Genomic DNA, 26,873 nt, shown 5'->3' on the forward strand with positions numbered 1-26,873 from the left:
CTTTTAAAACGCAATAACTTTTTGAAAACTGAACTAAATGACTTGAACTTTTTTAGATGATGGGCTAGTCTACTACACGATGGCTAAAAAGCTTTCTCTTTTTTAATTTTGCTATTACTTAGAATGAAAAGACAAAATTAAAAACCCTGGTTTTTTAACTTTTTTATCTGAGTCTGTAATGAAAATTTAAAAAATGCCTTTTGTAGAACTCGGTAACTTATATGCGCGCTGAAAATTTAATCGAATTCGGTTAACCCAGAGTCGAGCTACAGGTGTTGAAGGATTTTCAAAATTGCAGATTTCTTACAATTTTTGGTCAAAATCGTGATAAAACTGCGATTTTTGCGATCTCTAATTTGTTGTAACTCATAACAACATGAACCGATTTCGATAAAATTTTCAACATTAATATAAGTTACCGAGATCTACGAAAGACGCGTTTTAAATTTTCGTTATAGGCTCAGATAAAAAAGTTAAGAAATGAGAGATTTTTATTTTTTTTTTGTCATTCCAAGTAATACCAAAGTTAAAAAAAGAAACATTTCAATCATCGACTAGTAGACTAGCCCCTCTATCATTTAAAAGAAATTCAAGTAAGGTAGTCAGTTTTATAATATTGCATTTTAAAAGGTGTACAAACACTTTTGTGGGCCACTGTACATCACATTTCAATATACATACATAGCAGAAGTTGAACAATATTCGCATTGTTTAGAATAAATTTGTTTAAGATGATTATCCGAATTAATTATTCTTGGTCGAATATTTTATTCGAATAACAGCTGATCGGAACTCGCGAACTCTGCCGTTGACCCCACATGCGTGCGATGTTTATAAAAAAACTCCGTGCGTTGTGAAGACACACAATCATCCGAGTGGGAAAATTCAGTAACATGTTGTTACAACTTTTGAATGATTGGACATATCGCAATGAAATTTTCATTAACAATATTTAAAAATTAACTATTTTTAATCACAGATAACTAAATATTTTTTGGATTGTTTCAACAATAATTTTTAATTAATTTTCATCGATATTTTTGATTAAGAAAAAATTGTTCGAATATAGTTCTGCAATCTACTTTTTATTTTCTAAATATGTGTTTTATATTTATCTTTTGTGTTCCACACATGCACAAATTACCGAAAAGGTAAAGACGAATCATAAGCATATCAAAAAATATTTTTTATAATAACTTATAATAATTACAATTTGTTTAGTGACCCGAATTGTGAAATTTGGATTGAATAATCTAGTGACATTAAGCTACAAATACATTGAAGGAAAAATAATAAAAATATTACTTTAACAATATTATTATCATTATTATTACAAATTGTACATTAATCAATTATTAATTTTTCAGCTTCGTCATCTAAATCTTTATGTTTTTTAACGTATGATTGTGATACTGACTGAGAGACGAGTTCATTGCTCAGTGGTTTTTGTTAATAACTCGTAAACAAAGTCGCGGAATGCATTTTCACTAAAGAAAAAGTCACTTCAAATGACTTTTCAAGAACTCTTCATTTTCCAGAAGTAACATAATTTTGGAACACCCAGTATAAGGATCAAACGTTAGGAGCAATCTATTCAATATATCTTCCGCAGTAACTATCTTTGAATATTTTCTTGTTTTCTTATTTCGAAATAGAATTAAGATGCAGAGAATGAAAATAAGTAATCCTGCTTTTGTAAAACGACCTTTTAATATTTTTATGGTCCATATACGATGGGCCACAAAAGTATTCGCGCACCTTTTAAGACGCAATAACTTTTTGAAAACTGAACTAAATGACTTGAATTTTTTTAGGTGATGGACTAGTCTACTACACGACAGCTAAAAAACTTTTTCTTTTTAATTTTGCTATTACTTAGAATGAAAAGACAAAATTAAAAACCCTGGTTTTTTAACTTTTTTATCTGAGTCTGTAATGAAAATTTAAAAAATGCCTTTTGTAGAACTCGGTAACTTATATGCGCGCTGAAAATTTAATCGAAATCGGTTAACCCAGAGTCGAGCTACAGGTGTTGAAGGATTTTCAAAATTGCAGATTTCTTACAATTTTTGGTCAAAATCGTGATAAAACTGCGATTTTTGCGATCTCTAATTTGTTGTAACTCATAACAACATGAACCGATTTCGATAAAATTTTCAACATTAATATAAGTTACCGAGATCTACGAAAGATGTGTTTTAAATTTTCGTTATAGGCTCTGATAAAAAAGTTAAGAAACGAGAGATTTTTATTTTTTTATGAATCTAAGTAATAGCAAGATTTAAAAAAAAGCATTTGAGTCATCGTTTAATAGGCTAGTCCCTCTGACATCTAAAAAAAAATACAAGTTATTTAGTTCAGCTCTCAAAAAGTTATTGCGTTTTAAAAAGCGAGCGAACATTTTTGTTGCCCACTGTACATGCAGTGATCTCCTGTTAATATTCGAAGACGCAATAACTTTTTTAGAACTCGACTAAACGACTTAAATTTTTTTCAGATGTCAGAGGAATAACTGAAATGCTATTTCTAAATTTTGCTGCTGCTTAGAGCGATAAAAGAAAATAAAGAACTCAGGTTTCTTAACTTTTTTATCTGAGCCTATAACGAACATTTAAAAACTGCATTTTGTAGATCTCTGTGAGTTATATGCATTTTGAAAATTTTATCGAAATAGGTCTTGCTATCCTTGATCTTTGTCACCGTCTTCGGCCAATATTGATCACTGCCTGCGATTACACTGTACGATTTTTGATTTCCTATAGCCACTATGAAATTCTTGTAGAGCTTCACTCCCCGATCAAGAATCCGAAAATCGAATTGCCCCATCACCCTCAGTTTTCGAAAAAAACGTGCTTTTGTAAAAACCCAAAATTTTCGACAAAAATGAGGTATTACATGAAAAGTAAAAACGTTAGAAAGTTCTAATCGGTGTTAAAAGATAGAGGAGAGTTTCCTGAATATAGTGGCATGGAATTTATTAATTATTTTTGGTCCTAAATAGCAATAAATCAATGTCAAAGTTTAAAAAATTGTTGACGTGCGCAATTTCGAGTAGATCAAGAAAATGTTCGTCGGCAATATGTACACGATGTTTTGCCACCATGTCCTTCGCTACTCGCTTCTGTCTGTCCGACAGGGCCGAAGCTATGCGTAATTAACACTGATGGAGGGATCCAATGGGGCACCCACTTTTCGTAAATAATATTTGAATTTTTTTTAGTACTTCAACGTTTTGTTTTTTTTTACATACTTTTGTGAATAATAATCACCAAACTGTGATATATTTCACGAAAAAAATCACATCAGAGTATTTGCAGTGGATAACGAAAGTATTTGAACACTAGTATAATTTTGACTTCTACGCCATATAATTAAATAAGTATTTAAATATATATTTAACAATATGTTTCAAGAAGTTTAACGTTTTGAAAATGATTATTTATTCATGATCTTATTATTGATATAATTTAAATGATAACCGTATACATGATATACTTGTAATTCGAACAAATTCAGAATAAAATGAATATTTTTTGTTCATTATTTTTCTTTTATTATTTCTTCATTTGAAAATTAATAATCTTACTTCTATATTCCTAAAACCATGTTTTTCGTACTTTTTGATTTATGATTCACAGTTTGGTGATTATTATCCACAGAAATATGTAAAAGGAGACAGCACACTGAAGTACTAAAAAAAATTCAAAGTGGCACGCACCACACGCAAAGTGAGCTCAAGTAGCATAGGTAGTGGTTGTACACATCGGCAGCTTCCACTGTAACTGTGACCTCCGTGAGCCTGAATCCTGTCAGCGAAAACAGTCGGCGCTGCTGTGAAGGTGGACAGGTGGACAGCGACTAGGGCCAAAGGACCTATGTTGCGCATACCTGTCCCTTAACCGACCAACCATCGGTGTTGATTATGCATAGCTTCGGCCCTGACAGAGAGAAGCGAGCAGCGAAGCACATGGTGACATAACATCGTGTTCATGTTGCCGACGAACATTTTCTCGACCTACTCAAAATGTACATCGTTGCGACACCTCTATCGGGCCGTTTCTTCTTCAGAAATGTCTACAGAATCTGATCCTGGGTAGAATGTTCGTGCTGAACAAAGAACTTTTCGTAAAAATACAAAAATATTGCGCAGAAACTGCGCACGACGACAATTTTTTAAACTTTGACATTAATTTATAGTTATTTAGGACCAAAAATAATTAATAAATTGTATGCCACTATATTCAGAAAACTTTCCACTATCTTTTGAGAGCAATTAGAACTTTCTACCGTTTGTACTTTTCATGCAATACCTCATTTTTGTCGAAAATTTTAGGTTTTTACAAAAGCTCGTTTTTTTCGAAAACTGAGGGTGATGGAGCAATTCGGTTTTCGGACCCTTGATCAGTGTTATAGGACAGTGTTATAGGAGAGACAGCGGTTTGCAGCAGAAATGGCCACGCCTTCTTCTCGTGGAAGAATAGTACACACACACACACACACACACACACACACATTCTGGACACTTGAAACATTACTTTAAAGGTGACCTTATTTATTCGAATTTGTTCAAAATGAAAATATTAATCAATATTATCAAGAAGATACACAGTGTTCCAAACTTTTTTTAATGAAACTGTATTCTTTTCGTCAATTGATATATCATCATATGAGCTAGCAGTATTTTTGGAGAGAATTTTAGGACTTATTAATTATCTCATATTCTATTCTAGGACTGAAACTATTCCTCGTGCCAATGACTTGGCCTCGCTTGGCACGATCTCCTTTGATATTTTACCGACGTCGGATGAAAAACGAGTCGGCATAACGTTCGACTTTTCAAGTGGAACTGTACCCTTTCAAATAACAGTGAAGGGATACAAAACGCTTCAAAATTTTTTATCTTTGCCTATTCTCCTGCTCGATCGGCCTGTGTCCACACAGTGGAAACGCGTATTTTACAAGGATCGGTATCTTCGGTGGCTTAGGCCGCGCGGCAAGGCCAAGCCGTCAGTGGCAACGAGCCTTTTAGGATTGGGACGTAGACCGATGGACAATCATGGCGCGACAATCAACGCAAAGTTCGATTGTTATGGTGCAACGAAAGCGAAAGGACCTACCATCTCTGGGCAGGCACATCACATCATTAAGACAAGTTTCTTTGCCTCAAGCAGTCGTTTTGTTTAAGTGATATATCTACAGTCTGCGCGACGAATGACAGGTGTCCTTGCACCCTGGCGTAACCGTAACGGTCGAACTCACTTCCGTTACGAACCGTGCGATAGTTCACACGTATCGTGTGTATTTGCTACTGCGATAGTATCTTTATTGTTACTTTTGTTATACATTGTTTATCTTGTTGAATTGTTAAGTTTATTGTTATTTAGTACATTAGTAAATTACAGTTCAGTGAATGAGCAACCAGATTTGTTAATGCATTTGAAGGAATTTGTAAAATTAGAATGTAGTTTTGACCCATTTACCCGCTAATATTGATGTAACATGGGAAAAATCAACCAAAAATGCATTCTAATTTCACAAATTTCTTGAGATGCATAGCAATTCGAAAATTCATACACAGGGAGCATATACAATACTAATCCACAAGATAAATGTATACAACGCACATATTGGAATCGTGTAGGACATATATGTACCGTGGACGAATGCAGAACATTAGCACGGAATAGAAAATTCTGTGAAAGATGTAAAATTTCGGGTTATATATTATACTATCCGAATCACGTGCGGGGGTAGCCTTCGCAAGTGCACACAATTAATATTAAAAATGAGCCACAGAATTTAAACTCAAGCCAAGTCCCTCAAAGGAACGTCTTGAAGAATGATATAAGAAGCAAGAAAACGAGAAATTGAGTTCTAATAATTTAAAAGATTTACCAACAGTATTAGTATCGTCACAGCAATTCACATCTTAAATTCAAAGTTTTTAATTGACCATACAGCAAAACTTAATATTATTAAATATAATGCAGTATTAGAAAACGTGAAAGTGAACTCATCTAGAATAATCGAAATACCAAATTTTTCATCAAAAGCAATAGACTCATTAGCAGAAATTATAATACTAATTAATAACAACAAACACATATTTGGTATTATCCCAAGTAAAGTTTCTATTAAACAGCATGGAATATCAGGTGCAGAATTTTTGAAACATGAATACGCAATATTATCATTCGCGTTAACGATTCGAGAATCTTTCAGAACCTCTCTCATAAAGTCATAAATTTAGACACATTGCGAACTTCTATATTATTTCAGGCCGATCGAATAACACAACTGTACTTCATGCTTAGGTTAGACCACTTGAATTCGGAAGAAAAGGAATAAATCCTAGAGCTAACAGAAATACATAATCATCTGTTTTATTTACCAGGAGATCCACTTACTACGATCACCCTTATGACCCATAGCGACCTCTGACGACGGGCCGATAAACATTAAACAGTACAGGCATCCTCAAATACATAAGCAGGAAATTCAAAACCAGGACGATATAATAAATAACACGATCCTTAAACAATTTATTAAAAAAATTTACTAAATACATTTGGAATTCAAAACATCAGTTACCTTTCGAAAAAATACGTAACATGTTATGTACAGAATCATCTTTATTACAATATCCAGATTTCCGAAAACCATTTGTCGTAACGACAGATACGTCAAAATTTGCACTAGACGCTATCCTTAGTCAAGGGGAGATAGATAAGGATTTACCTGTCGTCATCGCGTCCAGGATCTTAAATAAAGAAGAGTTAAATTATTTTGTAACGGAAAAAGAATTATTAATTAATATTTGGCTTGCAATTAGTAGTGTAAGTGATCCGACATCGCGACTGTTACATGGAAGTTTAAATTAGAAGAGTGCATATGTTCCACAATTATTTTAACAGCCGAAAATGTGGGGTAGCTGAGGTCATTTGAAGTAACTTTTTCCTTTGCTAAAATCAAATCTGCGGCTTTGTTTACGAGTTATTAACGAAAAACACTGGCCAATGAGAGGTGACGGTGCGAGAGAGAGGATCCGCGAGAGAGTCCGCAGCACGAGGCTTTGACAATAGGTCGGGACGGACTCGAGCCGCGTTCGAGGTATTGAACAAGTCACAAGGTGAGAACTTTCCGGATTTTTTTTACTACATAACAGTGATATTTTTAAGAAAAACGCTGTTCACCTTTACTTTAGAACGTCTGACGAATATTTACTAATTTTTCGGACCCGAAATAATATGAAGTTTAACCGTGATAGCCGTTTTAATTTTCTGGTGTGCCTGACTCCTCGTGTGTACCATATGAAATTTTTATGCAAGGTGTGCAGTGAAGATTAACAAAGTTCGTATAAAGTCATAATATTTAATTTAAATAATTCCGTGTACGAACAGAATTCAACGAATGATTCGCAAAGCTGATTTAATAATAAATAATCGTGTTAAGGTACGTAAAGGATTTGTTTTTTAGAGAAATATGAAAAATATTATCGATAAGAAACTCACCCATTTAGTTGAGGATGCATTTGCTGACTCGTACGTACTGACCTCGTACAACGAACAGCTGATCCCAGATCGATGACCGCAACATTCGAGGGATACTGTCGGTGGAACCTCTGGTATGGTTATTTACGAAGTTCACTTACACTGCACTGTCACCAAACACTGATCAGTTAATTAATCACTGATAATCCGAATCACTTGTGGATATTAAGAAAGATCACTGAGACTCGTTCGCGGATAATCGTTTATTCGACGCGTTCGTTCGGAAGTCGACGTTTCGCTGCCGAAAAATTCAGGCCTTGACTGTGGGCCTTTGTTGTTCGTCGTTCGGCCGTCCGAGGAAATGACACCCGATACCATTTTCTTCGCACGACCATTAATTACGTTCTAAGAGCGCAGGGTACCGTCGGTGACAGCGGGTCGGACACAGTTTACGTCTCGGCATATCTTATTTATTTGATATGGCGGTACCCTGCGCTTCGAAGAAAATGGTATCGGGCGTTATTTCCTCGGACGACCGAACGACGAACGACAAGGGCCCACGGTCGAAGCCTCGATTTTTTGGCAGTGAAACTTCGACTGCCGAACGAACGCGTCGAATAAACGATTATCCGCGAACGCGTCATATAAACGATTATCTGCAAACGCGTCTCAGTCATCTTTCGTAATATCCACAAGTGTTTCGGATTATCAGTGATTAATTAAGTGATCAGTGTTTGGTGACAGTGCAGTGAAAGATCAGCTGTACGTTGTACGAGGTCAGTGCCCTTCGACATCGTGAATTTCAGCCAGCAAATGCATCCTCAACTACATGGGTGAGTTTCTTACTGATAATATTTTTCATATCTCTCTAATAAACAAATCCTTTACGTCCCTTAACGCGATTATTTATTATTAAATCAGCTTTGCAAATCATTCGCCTTGCATAAAAATTTCATATGGTACACACGAGGAGTCAGGCACACCAGAAAATTAAAACGGCTATCACGGTTAAACTTCATATTATTTCGGGTCCGAAAAATTAGTTAATATTCGTCAGACGTTCTAAAGTAAAGGTGAACAGCGTTTTTCTTAAAAATATCACTGTTATGTAGTAAAAAAAATCCGGAAAGTTCTCACCTTGTGACTTGTTCAATACCTCGAACGCGGCTCGAGTCCGTCCCGACCTATTGTCAAAGCCTCGTGCTGCGGACTCTCTCGCGGACCCTCTCCCTCGCACCGTCACCTCTCATTGGCCAGTGCTTTTCGTTAATAACTCGTAAACAAAGCCCCAGATTGCATTTTCGCAAAGGAAAAAGTTACTTCAAATGACCTCAGCTACCCCTCATTTTCGGCTGTTAAAATAATTGTGGAACACCCTGTATATTCTTATAATATAGTATACAAGCCGGATAAATTGAACTCAAATAGAGATGCGTTATCTCGAATTCCCATCTCTAACAGCATATTAAAACGACATAGACAAACTACGGCCGACACAAGTACCGACATTGGACAGAATATTAATCTCAGTAAAACACAAGGTTATTATTATATTGCTTGTCCGCAACGAAACTCTTTAATAATAAAAGATAGGAAAGTCTTAATCAATTAATCAGAGAAAAAACTCGAAATTACAAAATACTCTAAATATAATACATCAATCCAAGTAACTGCATATCAAACGTTTTTACGAAATATGAACACAGTAATTATCGTGCCTAATGTTGTCGACTAATAGCAGTTACGCACATTTGATCTCAGATGATTATTAAATGATGCAATATAAATAATGCGTTTAAATCATTGTTAAAAAAGGAATTATTAAACGAAACATTTTTACACGAATCGAAACGGTGCAAATGGCACCATGAGCCTGTCAACAAGACGAATTCAAAGGACATCCGCACATCTTTCCCGATTGTCGAGGATTAATTAAGTGGCCAATGTTTTGTGACAGTGATATGAAATTGAACTCCTTGTCGAGGATTAATTAACTGATCAGTGCTTGGTGACTATGTTGTACAAATGAACTCCGTCGTTTCTACCTGAGGACCCTCCGACCGCATCCTTTCCTCGGTAAGGCCATTGACCTAAGATGAACTTAACATTGTGCGAGATCAGTGCATCGAAATCGTGAATTGTGACCCACATTTCCATGCAGCAAATCTATCCTCATTGAAATGGGTAAGTTTACTATTAATCTTCTACTATTAATTCTTCACACAATTCTTAAATAAACATGTCCCTCATGTTCTTTGACGCGATTTATTATTGAATTAGCTTTGCAAATTGTTCGTTTAATTCTGTTTGGATACGGAATTATTGAAACAAAAATATCTTTTGCGTGAGTTTGATGGGATTTCTTATTGTTAATCTTCACTGTAATCGGCTCAATTAATAATTAAAACGGCTGTCACGGTTAAACTACTTACTATTTCGACCCCATAAAATTGATAAATATACTTCAGACGTTCTAAAATAAAGGTGAACTGCGATGATCACATCATCGGTTGGTGGTGTGAGTCCGATTTCGGAGCTGTTACGCTGAGTTTTGAATCCCATTAGAGACAGAGTCTTTTTCGTGACTTTAAAAATATATTTCTAATATTTTAAAGACATTTTTTTTAATATTTGAAAAACATATAAGTCAAAATACACATAAAAATAGCTTTTTAGTATTTCTTATTTCATCGATTTTCTAACTGTATTTGTTCATCATTATGGCTTTGTTTAACATTTGCAACAATATGTTCTGTTGCGAACGTATTCACAGCAACGCAAAAGTCACGCACGCCGTAACCGAGAGTCACATACGCCGAAGTTGTACGATCGAGCGGATCAATTATCGCAGAACACGCGGTAAACGTACCATCGAGCATGCCAATCGTGCGCCGCGACAATGTGAAGCGGGGGCTTCTACCTGAAGATAATTCCTAGACCCTTACGTCACCTCCTGAATTACCTATAGTAATAAATTACCTGAATTATCTGAGCTACATGTAGGGTTCAACCTCGACCTTGCACATCAGCTCTCTGACTCACCACCCGTAAAAAATGGGCTATAAACCTCAAACTTCTTACATCCCCCACCCTGATTTGTCTCCAACTATATAAGACCCCAAAAAACGCAATAAACAGAGTCATTTTAACAAGAAACTTACACGCCTTAACTTTGCTCTCCGAACCCATCCCTTAACGTACGCGTACGTTACAAGTATAGTTCCGAGTGTCGCGTCCCGTGACATAAAATTGGCGATCCTGCCAGGATCCAGCTAATCAAGGTTGGAGAAACTGCCGACGTGTGATCCGAGAACATACTACCGCAAGGACTGCGTGTGCCACATCCATCCTGGACAGCCGAATCGAATTTAGAGGTAAAAACTTCATCGTATATAGGAATCCACGTCCTATCTATATTACGGACGAAGAATCCGACGATATGAGTCAATCGGGAGCGAGTTCACCTTTACCAACCGTAATTAATAACGCGTTGGAAAACCTTAGGTTCAAATCAGCCGCATTTACGACTCTCAACGGCAATTTCAATCCGCGTTGGAACAAACACACGTAAGACTCGATCAAAGCGAAAAGCTTACGATTAAACAAAACGAAGAATTCGCACGTAGCTTTAGAAAACTAGGCCTAGAAGTTGTCACTGAAGACGAAGATGTTGCATCAGACACCGAGAATCATCAGTCGCGAACCGGAGAGACCGCATCAGCTGTACCAAGATTCTATCCGACACCCGGTGTAACATCCGAAACATTGACTGGCCAACGCATAGACAACGGCAGGGCTGAACACCTATCTTCGGCATTCGACATTGTACGTACCGTCGAAACACTCAGAAGTCAAGACGATATCAGAGTCGAAGACTTTATCCGACAGGTTACGATCGCAAGATCGATGTGCAGTGAACCGACACTCTTGCTTCGAATAATTTTAGCCGAAAAAATAATAGATAATGCTAAACGCAGTATTCGTTATCATCGTGTTAACAATTACGAACAACTTCATCAAGTTTTACGTGCCCAAGTGTCAACGCCAGTTTCAACCAGTGGTTGCCTTACTCTGTTACAATGTGTTCATCAAGCCGCCAGCGAATCTGTAGCTCAATACAGTCTACGTTTCCGACAAGCACTGAACGAGCTACAATACGCCATACAGAACAAACGTACTAACGCCACTGCAAGACGAGTAGCATTAACCGAAGAAGAAGAAGAAGCTATCCGTACTTACACGATGAATCTACACAAAGATATTGGTCCACTCGTCATCACCGCGAAACCGAAAACCCTCAACGAAGCTCAAGCCATCGCCACTGACTTAGAATTATGGAACAAAGACAGATCAAACCGAGGACGATTCAATCAACCAACTTTCAATAGACCTCCTCCTCCCAAACCTTTCCAGAAGCTTCAGACATTCGTTCCCATCAAGAAAGAATCCTATGATAAACCCAGAACTCTATCTTGTGATTTTTGCAAAAAACCAGGACACAACAAAGAAAACTGCTACCAGTACCGAAATTTTCAATTACGACAAACAGGCAAGCTTCCACCTCGCATGAAACCATATCGAGACAACGGAACAGCTCGAAGGAGAACAGCAACTAGACGAGACTCAACAAACGCAGGACCTACAGCCAGACATCCCGTTAGAATATGCTATACTCCCGGAAAACTCAAGCATGTCGCATGTAAATCCAACCTCGACGGACGAGTACTACGCTTCCTTTTGGGGACACAGGAGCAGGAATAAATTTAATCAAAAAATGCCAAACCAGAACAGAAATCATCCCGTTGAAAGAGCCGAAAATCATCCAATTAGGCAACGACCGACACACGATTCACTTTCAAACGTGCTTACCTCTTTTTAACGTGCATCATATATTCCATATAGTTCCCGACAATTTCCCTCTAATCAAAGACGGAATATTCGGTTTACCCTTCCTCGAAAAATACAAATACCAGATTTCAAATATGATTCGCTCACGCTCAATAATCTCCCAGTGAAACTCCACACAACTCCAGAGGACATTGAATTGCAACCAGGAGATCATGTGGTCCATGTCAAAAATATTAACAACCAACCTTGCCGTATTCTCTTCATTAATAATGGTAAGCAAGCTTTGACTACTGCCGATCAAATCGATCGAGATCAAAATCAACCAATTCATAGAACCATAAAATTGATCGATAAATTACGATTAAATCACATAGATCCGTTATACAGAGACACAATTGAAAAAATAGTAGCAAGCTACAACGATATTTTTTCCTTAGAACGAGAACCTTTACCCTGCACACACCTAACCGACCATGAAATTACTTTGAAAAATCCTAAACCTATCAACATCAAGTCTTACCGACCACCCGAATGTCACAAAGAAGAAATTGACCGACAAATTTCCGATATGCTAAACAAAAAAATCATTGAACCATCAGACTCTAGTTTTAACTCACTGATTTGGGTAGTTCCCAAGAAAGTAGACGCATCTGGCCAACGAAAATGGAGAATAGTAATTGATTTCCGTAAACTCAATGAACAAACTGAACAGGACGCGTACCCTTTACCGAACGCAGACGACATTATCCAACATTTAGGAAATGCAAAATTTTTCACCGCGTTAGATCTATCCGCCGGATTTCACCAAATTCCCATGAATCCCGATAGTAAGAAATATACCGCTTTTTCGACAAACGAAGGACACTTCCATTATAACAGGATACAATTTGGGCTAAAAAAACGCTCCAGCGACATTTCAAAGGATGATGGACACTGCTTTACGAGGACTTATCTCAAAGCACCGTTTCGTTTACATGGACGATATAATTATATTTGGTCAAACAATCGAAGAATATAACAGAAATTTAGCCATCATTTTCCAAAGACTTCGAGATACAGGCTTAAAACTCCAGATTGGTAAGTACGAATTCCTAAAACCGGAATTAGAGTACCTAGGACATATAGTAACCGCGGACGGAGTAAAACACAATCCCAAAAAGATTCAAGCCATAAAAGATTTCCCTATTCCAAAAACTCCAACTCAAATCAAAGCATTCCTTGGACTTACCGGATACTACAGGAAATTCATTAAGAATTTCGCTAGAATTTCGAAACCCCTTACCACCTTGACTAAGAAAGACGAACCATACAGATGGACAACTGATCAACAGAACGCATTCCAAACCCTTAAAGACAGACTATGCTCATCACCTATACTTAAATATCCTGATTTTACAAAACCTTTCGTTTTAACAACCGATGCCAGTAATGAAGGGCTTGGTGTCGTTCTATCCCAAGATAATTTACTCTGCAATTTTATATCCCGCACTTTGAATTCCGCTGAACAAAATTATTCCACAACCGAGAAAGAACTATTAGCCATCATATGGGCAATCAAAAGATTACGTCAATATTTGCTTGGAAGGAAATTTACAATTCAGACGGATCATCAAGTTTGGTTAAAGAATGTCAAAGATCCTTCATCTAGACTCATGAGATGGCGCTTAAGACTAGAGGAATACGACTTCGACATCGAGTACAAAAAAGGAAAAGGAAACGTAGTTGCTGACGCTCTTTCTCGATACCCAGTCTACCCTTTGCGAATCAAAGAGCAAAATCCCGTAAAACTAAATATCAAAGTGAGAATTCCTGAAGACAATTTACCAGACATTTTGACGAAACTAGTGACGACAGGATAACCTCAACCGATTCAAACCAAAAATCTCAATTACACGAACTTTACGAACATTGGAAGACAGATCCCACACCTTCCCCCATAAAAACCTCACCCAACAGATCAAACTTTACACAAATATCTCTAAGACTATTAGGTAAATACAACGAACGACATTGGTTAAAGAAATTACACGAACTTTTATACTCTGAAAATGAAATAAAAATTGGCATTACAAACGGATTTACGAATTATGAAATCGTCTCAATTCAACTTATGATTCGTTTCTTTTCGCATTACTTAAACAAACAAGCCTCGTTCGCTACCACGCCCATTCGAGAATACTCGAAAGAAGACAAATTTAACATCATTCGAGAAACACACGAGAACCTTAAATATTTAGGAGAAAACAAAACGATAGAAACAATTAGACAAAACCATCTATGGCCCAAACTTACCGACGACGTACAAAAATACATTAAAACTTGCGATATCTGCCAACGCAACAAACTCACGTGTATACGGCCTCGCGAAGAAGCCATTTTAACCGACACCCCTACCAACCCAAATGACAAAATTGCCATGAACATAGTTGGTCCTCTACCCCTGACCAACAAAGGAATCAGTTTATTCTCTCGATCCAAGATTACCTCACGAAATATCTTATCCTCATCCCACTCTCCAACCAAAGAGCTGAAACCATTATCGAGGGCTTGATAAACCACTATATATATATATATATATATATATATATATATATATATATATATATATATATATATATATATATATTCTCCTCGCCAAAACACATCCTAACAGATCAAGGACAAAATTTCGTAAGCAAGCTAATGGAACAATTTGAGAAACTTTTTAAAATTCGACACATCAAAACAACTAGTTTTCACCCGCAGAGTAACGGATCTCTCGAGAGAACACATGGTACAGTCAAAGATTTGTTACAACGATTGGGACGATCACTTAAAACTTATTTCGATGGCCTATAACACTCCATGATCCGCGCTGTTTCAAGATCATGAGCACGACACTGTTCAGCAGCGTTTCGCCGATAGTTGCATCAGAGTTGCGTCATAATTGCAATATAACATTATTATAATTTAGACATGACGGTAATTGGAATCTAAAATCGGTGAAGTATAGCTACCAATCGCGTTGCCTTCCTCGAAAAGGCTGAAGTTAGCAAACAGGACGATCAGTATTTAGGCAACGCTAGAAAGCTCAACTTACTGTCGAGCTGATGCAAGCTCTCACAACAAAACCTCCTAGAACATCATCCTACTGAGAAGGAAGCTGAAACCTCTGACTGGATTGCAACCGATCATATGAATCTCAGTTCGGACAGCTCTATTGAGTTCCACAAAAACGCGAGTCCAAAAAACTCAACTAACAACTAACTCATTAAATTCCCTATATCTAAGGTTGTGCCTCCTAACACTGTTACAGAAATCACCGATAACGCCAAAATCGAAAGCGTGGCTGATACCTCCTGCGTTTCATGCCAAGTTCCTGTTAGGGAGAAAACCCCGCTTGGGAATTTCCCCCTTCTAAAACTCACACTATATAACAATCTAGTACATTTCTTGTCACGAAAGAAAGATCGCCCTCGAAAAATAAAATTAAAAATAAAATGAATAGTAACTCCAATTGTATTAATCCTGACAAAAACTCTGATATGCCAAATCTAACGGAAGATACATCAAATTTTCCAGTATTACTTAATATACCGGTCATAAACCGGTCCTCATTTTTTACTGCCTTTGATCTAGAACGGCCTTTGATCTAGTAACGGCCTAACTCGATCAAACCAAACAGTCAGCAGGAAAAAGACGCCAACCGTTTAAATGACACCAGTTTCGAAAATTTAAATCTACTAAATTTAAACTCCGACAAACCGCCCCCACTATACATCTATAATTTCAAATATTCCATAGTTCAAGATTGAAAAGGAACTCTCCACGCCTCGTACGGCGAAGATTATACCCTCAAATACAACAAAGATACTATCAGAATTCAATTAACCAACTTAACGGACTTCGTAGAGCTAAAGGCTGGGCTCCATAGCCGAGGAATTCATTTGTATACTTTTGCTACTAAAGGAGAGCGCATTTTATCAATGGTGCTGAAGGATCTCCCCGACTGCAACCCAGAAGGCATAATCAACCAAATCAAAGCGCAGGGTCAACAACTCGGTCTCCTGCTATAACTTGAAAAACTCGAGTGCATACAGGCTAAATTTTCCAGCTATTTTTAATTTTACAACTATTTCCGATGTTTTTAAAATTCGATATTTATTCAGGGCCAGAATCTACCGGAAAAAGTTTATGTCAAACACTAAGTACACATTCTATATAATAGATAATAAGTAATTTAAACGTGACAGCCGTTTTAATTTTCTAGTGTGTATGTCACCTTGTGTGTACCATATGAAATTTTTAAGCAAGGTGTATAGTGAAGATTAACAAAGTGCGTAAATGATATTTTAATTTAAATAATTCCGCTTCCGAACTCAATTCAACGAACGATTCGCACAGCTAATTTAATAATAAATAATCGCGTTAAAGGACGTAAGGAATTTGTTTATTAGAGAAATATGAAGAATATTGTCAATAAGAAACTCACCCAACTTCGAACGCGTCCCATAAAAAGATCGGCTTTTTTCAGGGCCATACAAATTAAGCCAGGAAAGTTCGTCCATAAATATTATTGATAAGTGATCAGTATTTAGTGATAATGCAGTGAAAAAGAATGGCAAGGGGGATGTTTTTGGTGAAAAATGAAGAAATAGAGATGAAAGGAGCGATAGAGTTGCAGAACTAAAACTTAATCACAATGGTAAAATCTGGAGAATAATAGCGATCTAGAGAAGATGCCTTATTAATTGGAAGGGACTTCAATGCGAGAATAGGATCCGACAGCAGAAAAGAAGGTCAAAAGTTAAAACAATTAATACACAAGGAAAGATAATGATTGAAAGCTTAAAGGGAAAAGAATGGCTGGTTCTAAACGGAAGCTTTGGAGGAGAAGCAGAATGGCAGTACATCAGAGGGAATGATGCGACAGTAATAAATTGTGTGATTGCAGATAAAAAAGCGATAGGGGTCATACTGATTATAGAAAGGAATGGAACTGAATCAGACCATGTGTCCTTAGAGATAATAGTGGAAAGGCAAGGGGCGGACGAGAAAGGGAAAAGGAAAAGCATTATACAGGGAAAGAAAAGAAGACGTTAGAAATACACAGAAGTGACTGGACAATGGAAGGAATAGAGTTATTCCATAAAAACTGAAAAGGATGTGAAGGATAAAAAGTGGCGACAAGCAGCATAGAAAATCTATGGGATGAAGTAAGAGATAAAGTAAAGGCAGCAATTGAGAAGGAGAAAAAAATACTTTAAAAATGGTTGCTAGGGGAAAAACCATGGCACAGTAAATAATGGATGCGAATGAAAAGAGAATTGAGAGCAAAGCGAAGGAAGTTGAGGAAAGGGAAAATAAGCAGAGAAGAATTTGTAAAGTAGAGAAAACACACACACACACACACACACACACACACACACAGCATAAGGAATATAGTAAAAACAAGAGGAATTCTGAACCGCGGGGGGAGTCAGGCAGGGATGTCCGCTCAGCCCTACCATCTTTAACATTTTCGTAACGTAGCTAGACGAAGAACTAAGAAAAGCAGAAGGAGGAGAGGGGGGAGTACTAATTTGAGGAACAAAAATATGATCGCTAGCATACGCCGATGACATGGTGCTATTGTCCACCTCGGAAACAGTTCTAAGAGAGACGATAAAATGTATCAAAAAATATACAAAGAAAACGAAAATAATGGTCTTCGAGAAAGAAAGAGGAAGAAGGAAGAAGGCAAGGGAGTGGAGGTGGAGGGACGACCTAATTGAGTAGTATTGGATATTATATCTGGGATATAAGCTTCAGAAAAATGGTGAAGCAGAAAAACACATTTTGAACAGAATTAAGAGGCAGGGTGGAAAAAATAAACGGCACAAAATAAAACAGCTATTACCAAGAAGAAATCACATTAGAACTACCTAGTTATTTAAAGGGGTGGAGGTTTTTGATTGCGAGGTTTAGATTTGACATTGAAGCAAGAGGGAAACAACACTGGAGAGACAGGGAGGACAGAATATGCACAATCTGTGAGGGAGATGAGGAAAATATACAGTACATAATGGAAAATTGCGAAGATACTAAGGGGATACGAAGGATGGATCAACTGTTGAGCAAAACAGGAGAATGCTTGGAAGCAATGAAGTGGATAGAACGAGAAAGTGAAAGAAGGAAAAAGAAAGGAGGTGAAAATGATCTTGTAATAAGCAAGCTGCGGGAGGAAGAGAGGGAGAAAGAAGAAGAGACATGTTTTTATTTAGAGATTTAGAATAGACACAATATTCTTCACAATATTCTAATACTCTAATATGCACTTAATTTAAGAATATTAGACCACCCCCCCCCCCAAAAGATTATATAAAGTAGTCGTATAAGTCGGAGGTTAAATTAAAAAAGAGCCGAGAGTTGAGAATTATGTGAATAAATAAAATAAATACAACCAATTGATGAATGGAAGAAAATGCACCTTTAAAAAAAAAGATAAAACAAGCAAACGTAGGTAAAACTCATTGACACTATGCATTCTTATGGCAAAAGAACTGATCTATTGAATATTTCAAAATAGAATTAGATAGATCGTTTAGTTTTTTTATTATTTTGTTATCCTTGGAGTAAACACGTTGCCGCTGTTAGCACCGTACAAGAGTAATCAAGAAAATCATATTATAATATTCTTGCAGTGTTCTTGCCATTATGATACGCGGAAGGGACTGTGGAATACTGCACGATGTGGCCAACAACATTTTGCGTTGGATGGAGAACGCTTGAAATTCGCTTGTAGGAAAACAAAACATTGTTGGTCATCATGCCAGTTTTCTGCAATTGGCCCGAGCATTAATATGAAAAGGACGTTGTAAGGACGTTGTATACGGTGTGTGTAATGGCAACGCGTTTATTTTGCAAATGCTATGAAGGCTTCAGGAGAACATGAGAAAACATGACATAACTGCGGTATGTAATGCTAACGCTGCGAATTTCGAACGCATCTTATATAAAAATCTGTACAGTTCATCATACATTGTACGAGGTCAAAGCACTACTCTCCTGCACACATTTCCGCGTGCACACATAAAGTGGATTTACGACTTAATGGGTGAGTTTCTTATTACGTCCTTTAACGGGGTTATTTGTCAATAAAATAGCTTTGCAAATTATTCGTTGAATTCTGTTAGGACACGAAATTAGTTAAATACAAATATCATTTAAGTACACTGATGGACAATATTATAAGATATTCTGAAAATTATTGGTTTAGATACCTAATACTATAATTATATGAAAATATATTTCATGAAATCAAAATTGTTTTTTTTTAATGATATCTTCATCAATTTTGCGAAAAATAATAAGTTCCTAATTTATTCAAGAATAATACAATTTCGTCTGGATATAATTATAAGACACTGCTTAAAAAATTAAAAAAATGTACAAAACTTCAGAAAATTTTCACACATTTTGAAATGTCATTTTGAACAATTTCGATCATTCGTTTCAGCAGATTTTTATACAATTTTTTTCTATACTTTTGATCTAAGTTTGTATAATCTTTCAGAATTGCTACTATCGAATCATTAAAATTATTATATTGTTTGCCATCTTTGAATACTGTTCTACTCTTTTTTACGTTGGGGAAATCTGCTGGTCAGACACCTCCGCCCCGCCCGGGGGAGCGGAGCGGGTGTAGTGCGAGATTTGACTCGCTAAAACCCCCATGGCGACCTAGGGACGCTGTGCCTGACGCTGGCGGATTACGGGGGAGCCACGGGAACTCTTGAAGAACACTACCGCGGCTCCCCCTCGCCTGGCCGGCCACCAGGATAGAAAAGCGTTGGCCGGCCGCATCCCGGGGGGAGATGAATCCTCCCCCCTTGAATCTTCTTGATTCGGCGATGCGAGGGGCCGCACCCCGCACCGCCGCGTCACGGCGGCCGACTGTTCTACTCTACTCAATTGACCTTACACATTTTCTATATTATTGAGGTCCAGAGACTGTGATAATCAATCTAAAATTGGTGTATTTTCAGCTTGAAAATAATTTTTTACAACTTTAACTGTATAAACAGCTGAATTGTCCTGCTGAAATATGAAATCTTCGACAGCAACTCTGCGAGCATGATCCCGAATTTGCTCTTATATCAGTTTTAAGTGTATAATTACTATTTTCCATTCTACCATCAATGAACTTGATTTTGGTCTTCCCATTATATCCAATGCCTGCCCATAATGTGACAAATCCTCCACCCCCAGCGATGCTCAATGCACATTGAGATGTTTTGAACGTATGTGTCTGTACGAAATGTTTCGACAAGTAGAGCAGGATCAGGTCTAGCTAATTAATGCATTGCCCTGAATGTTAGCGCGAGAAAATTAATGAATGTTACAAATGAATAGTAAAATTTCATATCTTTTCTTGAAAGATATTTATTTGATTGAAATATGTGACCTATTTGTTTCAATACACTTTTCCTAATGAGCTTTTTTTGGCGGCGGCTGAAATATGACGGAGTAAATCCATATTCTATGGAAAAGGAGAGGGTTGAGCGTTTGGTTCAGGACCCACCGGAGGACTCATCAGTAAGACTATTCTAGCAAGCCCTTGCCTTAGACGTTGGAATGTCGAAAGGACAGACGAAATTTGCATATATACAAATGGAGGCAGATCGGTTACTTGCGGGAAAAGAGAATCCATCTGCTGGCGGGTCTGGAGGTAGTCGCCACATTCTAATGTATAAATGCCATTTTGAAAGAAGTTCTGGTGTTTTACATAAATCAACTCATGACTACGTCGTAAGCACGCAAAGTGAGATGGCTAGGTTTCGTCCATGTGGACACTCACACATATAGCCTCCTGATTTCATTCTGTCTCCCTTGATCATTTCTCGTTCTCTTTCTAAAGCAATTGCGCGATACTGGATGCGCAGTAGAATGGTAGTGGCAGAGTAGCTCCTCTAATGTTGAACTGTTTTAATATTCGACTTTAATAAATATGCAAAAATGTTTAATTTTCAGAAAACAAATTCAATTGATTTTATATGGTATATGCATAGGACATATGCTGAAAAGATATATTCCCATCACTATGTTGATTCTCTTTGCAGCCTTTGACATAACACATTATTTTCAAAACTGTTCATAATTATGTTCACACACATGGTGATCAATAGTGGACATGAGTGGATAGCATATAAGATTTGAACTTGAAACCTGATACCATGTCAGCCATTTTGAATGATCATCTTTGTACTACGTGCCACATCTTCAGTAAGCTATCTTTGCTTCACTGAACTCTTGGCTTTCTTATTCACGCGCAATACAAACGCCGTGTCTGGTAGTATGCAAATATGGTCTTAGGCAGTTAGGTGCCAAATTCATACCATTTCCGTGCTAAATTGTTTACTGGGTAGATTATTTTACTTGACCTGCTACCTTTATGGGTGATAACTTTAAAATGTGGTATTAAAAATTAGCATACATACCAATTTTTGTAATAATATAAATGTTATGGAGCTATTATACATTCAGCAAACGTACAAAAAATGTATTTTGAAACTTTCGAGTATAAAGTAAAAAAAATTTATCATAAAACTTGATACTTAGCAGTTATTAAAAATATTACATGTCATCTTGTTATTTAGTTTTTCCATAGTTTCTAACACAGTGAGCTTTTTAACATTTCGTAATTGAGATTGAAAATTTCATAATCGATTAAGATATTTATAAAAAATTGTTATAACACATTAAATTATTTATTTATTGAATATTAGAAATAAAAATATTTCAGGCATAACAAATAATAATGTAATACGATTTTAACACTAGAACTACCATGCATTAAAAGAAATAATTGTGAAAAGAATCACTTTATTTGATCTGGTAGTTCTAGTGTTAATATAAAATATGTTAAGAAAGAAGAGTCTGCGTTCTTGTGTGCTTTGATCTTCATTAAAAATTAATTAAAAAATTTGTGGTATATATATGCTCTGATCTAATATTTGTTAGTCGAGTAATGCCATGGTGGTTAATATGTATACTCAAAGGCCATCACTTTTACGTTATCGAGACTTCGAGACTTTTATTACTATCGAGACTTCGAAACTTTTATTACTATCGAGACTTTTACAGAAATTGTATACATCTACCTTGAAATGTAATTGATACCTCAAAAATTCGTTCGATCCCTTCTTAAGTAGGTATCACGGGTTTTGCATATAGAGGCCACTTTACTTATCATAAGTCATATATTAAGAGGTTGTTCTTTCGTAAACTAGATGGGCGGAAACGTTATGAACATATATGTAAAAATGATAGACTTAGAGTGTACATCACTTTTATGTAGTTGCTAAGTTGAAAATTCAAGTTAAAATTCATTAACAAGTCAATAGCCACAGCTTCGTACATACATATACATGTGTAAAATAACGAAGACACCTCTTTTAACAAATCTCTAACTAATGAAACCATACATACTATATATATCTTGTCAGCTTAACACTGCATTGTTATGCAGACACGCATACTTAGATGTCTTTATCACAAAGATTTATTTTCTTAATTCTTTAGTAAAATAAGTGTACGAAGTAACACGTATTCTAAATTTTCAACAGAATTTTAAATTGAAAGTGTAAAAGATAGCTTATTTTAATATCATAAATCTTATATTTAAATAAAATACTATATGTTTATTGTAAATTAATTTAGTAAGTAAATGTATACTGTTCTTAATGAATTATAATTTAATCATTTTTCTTATCACCATCTGAAGCAGATACCGTGGCATGTTCATCGCATAAACGTTCATATGCTTTAGCAAGGGATTCAGCTTGTGATTTTATAGCCATTTTATCCTTTTGTTCCTTCTCGATCTGTTTTTCTAATTCTTGATTTTTATCTTGTAATTCTTTAAGTTGATTTTTTAATTCAGATACAGCTTTATCACATGCTTCATTTGAATCATTTTGTGCACTTTCTCCAGTTGTCTTTTGTGACAATAAACTTTTTGCTGTTGTTGTTGCAGACTCTGCTTGTCGCATAGCTGCTGCACTTGATGCTAACAATGTTGCTTGAGTAGAAATTAATACCACAAGACGGCGTATAACTAGGACTAAGAATAGTGCAAAACCTGATAAATGAAAATTTCTTTGTGCTCTGAATAATTTCATGTTACCTATAAAAAACAATAGAAAGATTATAAATTAAGGGAATAACATAGCTTCTTAATTAAAAAATAATGTTATAGCATAAAATATGGTACAAGAATTAATGTATACCTTGCATTTCAGCATCTAAGTGAGCACGTTCTCCTAAATGTTCTGTAGCTGTAGTATATTTTCGCATTTCTCTTATAGAATCTAATAACACTAAGACTAATAGAATGAGAAGAACCACAAAATAGATTGTAGCTTTACCAGTTATATTTTTTAGGAATCTTGATTTGAAAAGCCTGTTCCATCTAGTAGGCGATGCTACTGGTAAAACTAATAATAACACAAAAATAATTTCAGCGTAAAGAAAACCAGCAATCAGTGTCCACTGCAAACTCATTTTTCTTGTTTCTTCAATTTATGTAAATATCTGCAACCAAACAAATGAAAGATAATTATATTTTACTATCTTATCATTAGTACTTATAATAATGGAAATGAAAAACCCCTATAAATTCAAACACAGGATGTTAAAAAGAAGAGGATCAAGACCTTAAAGATTTATAGTACTCATCGAGAGAAGCAAAGAATGTCCAATCAATATGGGTTCAAAAGTCAATCCTTTCTATAGAAAATAAATTTTGAATATCTAAAAATATTCGATAATATGGTAATGTTAAGCATCAACAAGGATTCTTTCATAAATGCAAACTTAATACAAACCTTCCTTGTCACAGTAAGTTTTCCATATGTCTTCCCTCAGTTAGAATGCAAAGTTCACATGTATAGATCATTGATTGATGTACATCTGCAAGTATTCCTCCCGAATCACGTATTGTTTGACATGCATTTTCATTATAATGAATAGACTATTACTTTTAATTGTCCCCAAAACAAAAAATCTAATGGATTCAAATCAGGAGATTGAGGCCTCTCATCCCTATCCACCAATCTACTACCTACTACAAAACTGATTATAACAAAGGAGGTATGTATTACACATTTACATTTATAAAAGAATCCTTGTCGAGACTATAATCTTGTGTTGACAACCTTGAACTTCTGAATAAATTTCTCTATTTACATTCATTATGTCGCAGTGAAACTCACTCATGTTATCGAAAATTCTTAGATACTAAAAGTTGATATTTTGTTGGTAGGATTGACTTTTAGATCCATTTGATTGGATATTTTTTAGTTCTCTTGGTGAGTACTAATCCTTTAAGTCTCTTGAAGCACTCTTTTTAGCATCCTGTACATGCTTACCTTCATGCAAAATGTTTGTCACATGATTAATATACTATTTTATTATTTTAGCAAAGTTTTGTTGCTGTTAATCATAACAACAATTTATTTATTATTATTTATGAATAATATATAAGACAATATTCTGAAGCATGGTGCAATAAACTATGAAAATGACATATAGAATACAAATTGACTAAACAATGTGCATTATAAAGTTTTCAAAACAAAATGCACAAAGTATTCTTCTTCAGCTCTACCATCAAAGAATTTTACAAGTCAATTAATCCTTTTCATAAACTTGTTTGTAAAACTTATCGAATAAAATGCATTGAAACTATAGCACAGACACTAGCTGTTGAGAGAAGATAAAAATAATTAAGACATTCGAAGCTATATCATACACATTTAGGTGATGATTTAATTATTCTAAATTAAATGTTGATTTCTATGGTAATGGATTATACTGATGAATACATCAAATTAGCTTGTTATCTATAAAATAAAAGAAGATGAAAAAAGCAATTAATATTATAAATCTCGCCCTTCAATCTTTATTTTAGATTCTATGAACTTAACAAATTTTTGTGGTAAAAAGTTGATCAAGAATAAAAAAAATATAGTATTAACAAACTTAAGAGTTTTATCAGCATTTTTCGACAATTATACAAAATAAAGACAAAGTTAGGAAGAGATTAATTTCAAGAAGTAATTTAGATTATAAAAAATATGTATGTTGAATTTTCATATAAAGAAAATCATTTAGTAAAATAACTAAAGCAGTTCAGATATAAAAATATTATCATCAGACAATTAATATTGAAAGTGCTAACTGTCAAGTAGAGAATCTTTAAATAACATTTTTATTTATCAAAAACCTGTTACTTAGGAACTCAATAAGACAAAATCTCTAGAACATTCAACTGTATTATTTGTATATCAATTAGAAGAGCATATATTAAACACAAGATCAGAATTGACTAAAATTGTATTATTTTTAGGAAACATTATCATCAGAATTATTTCATCAAAGAAAATTGAATTTTTTAAAAATCTTATGAATAATTAATGTTCGAAAAATTATTTTATTTTTAGATTGTCTAATTTGTTTTAAAAAGTTATGTGGAAAATTACTACATGATATAATATTCTTAAATATGCTATATTATGAATTATGAGTGTAATAAAAATAAAAACATTTTAATAAAATAATTCAGATAAAGAATTATGGTATCAATATCTTTTTCCTTTTAAATCATTTTTGCAAATACTTATTTGCTTACATAAAGATTGTTCTTACAATGCCTGCGATAATGATTTAAAAATAGATAACTCAATACACTTACAATGTAAATGATAAACTAAATGCGTAACAAACACTAATAATTTGTAATAAGATGACAAATTTGTTATGAAATTTTACCTCAAATATGTCAAATTCTATCTGAAATACACTTATAATAAAAATCACACAGATTTGCTATAAAAATATCAAACATCAAAAATACGTTACCGGTAATTGGTACGAAGTACAGATTATGGGCAAGTTCAAAGTACGAGAAATCTTGGAAATTTTATAAATAACACCTCATTCGATGACGTCACAATCCGATGTAGGTGCAGATAGATAAGTATGTACAGTAATGCTTCAGATTTTGCATGATTTTTCTACCTCCTTTAGCTTTTGCAAGCATCCCCACCATTTTACTGCGCATCCAATCTGCAGTGAATCCTGCCTTAGCATTGAATCGTTAGCCAATCAGAGGAAAACAATTTCTATTCCTATTTACACTAACGGAGCACGCTGCGGCCGGAGAGTGTTGCAGAAACTTAGGTATCACTGTATGTACTATATATACAATTACATGTAGAAACACCTTAAAGAACACCACAGACTTCTATAATGGAAACTTCAAATATGTTCAATTTTACCTACTCAATTTTATGATAATTGCATAAATATTAAAGTGTACATATAATAACACGACAAGAATACGAATAATAAATTATATACCGTGGCCAGAATGATGGGCTGACTCTAAAGGCAGATGTCCATCTGAGAATAAAAACTCTCGAGAATTGTTCTATTAGAGTTGCTCGAGGTCCACTCTCAAAAAGTTATCCTCCCAAACACTACCCTTAAGTGTTCCCACACATCCCTACAACT

General features: G+C 35.4%; 1 protein-coding gene across 3 annotated transcripts; it reads right to left on the bottom strand.

Moving 5' to 3' along the window:
• Positions 1-22,044: 22,044 nt before the first annotated feature.
• On the bottom strand, positions 22,045-26,369 carry LOC117224473 (B-cell receptor-associated protein 29). 3 transcript variants are annotated; one of them, XM_033477452.2, is made up of 4 exons: positions 26,220-26,339; positions 24,185-24,269; positions 23,588-23,891; positions 22,045-23,484 (listed from the first exon to the last, which is right to left on the bottom strand). In XM_033477452.2, exons 3-4 carry the CDS (start codon positions 23,859-23,861, stop codon positions 23,054-23,056), a joined length of 705 nt encoding a protein of 234 aa, XP_033333343.1. In that variant the 5' UTR covers positions 23,862-23,891; positions 24,185-24,269; positions 26,220-26,339; the 3' UTR covers positions 22,045-23,053. The 3 variants fall into 3 exon arrangements, with proteins under 3 accessions (XP_033333343.1, XP_033333334.1, XP_033333350.1); XM_033477443.2 differs by lacking the exon at positions 24,185-24,269 and having other exon boundaries at positions 26,220-26,369; XM_033477459.2 differs by lacking the exon at positions 24,185-24,269 and having other exon boundaries at positions 26,130-26,322.
• Between the last annotated feature and the right edge of the window lie 504 nt (positions 26,370-26,873).

The sequence above is a fragment of the Megalopta genalis genome, unplaced genomic scaffold, assembly GCF_051020955.1.
Source record: "Megalopta genalis isolate 19385.01 unplaced genomic scaffold, iyMegGena1_principal scaffold0026, whole genome shotgun sequence".
Lineage (NCBI taxonomy): Eukaryota > Metazoa > Arthropoda > Insecta > Hymenoptera > Halictidae > Megalopta > Megalopta genalis.

Coding starts and splice junctions, on each gene's coding strand:
- LOC117224473 (XM_033477443.2), bottom strand. CDS start 23,861: ATGAGTTTGCAGTGGACACTGATTGCTGGTTTTCTTTACGCTGAAATT. Junction 23,485..23,587: donor CTTAGATGCTGAAATGCAAG/GTATACATTAAT, acceptor TGTTTTTTATAG/GTAACATGAAATTATTCAGA.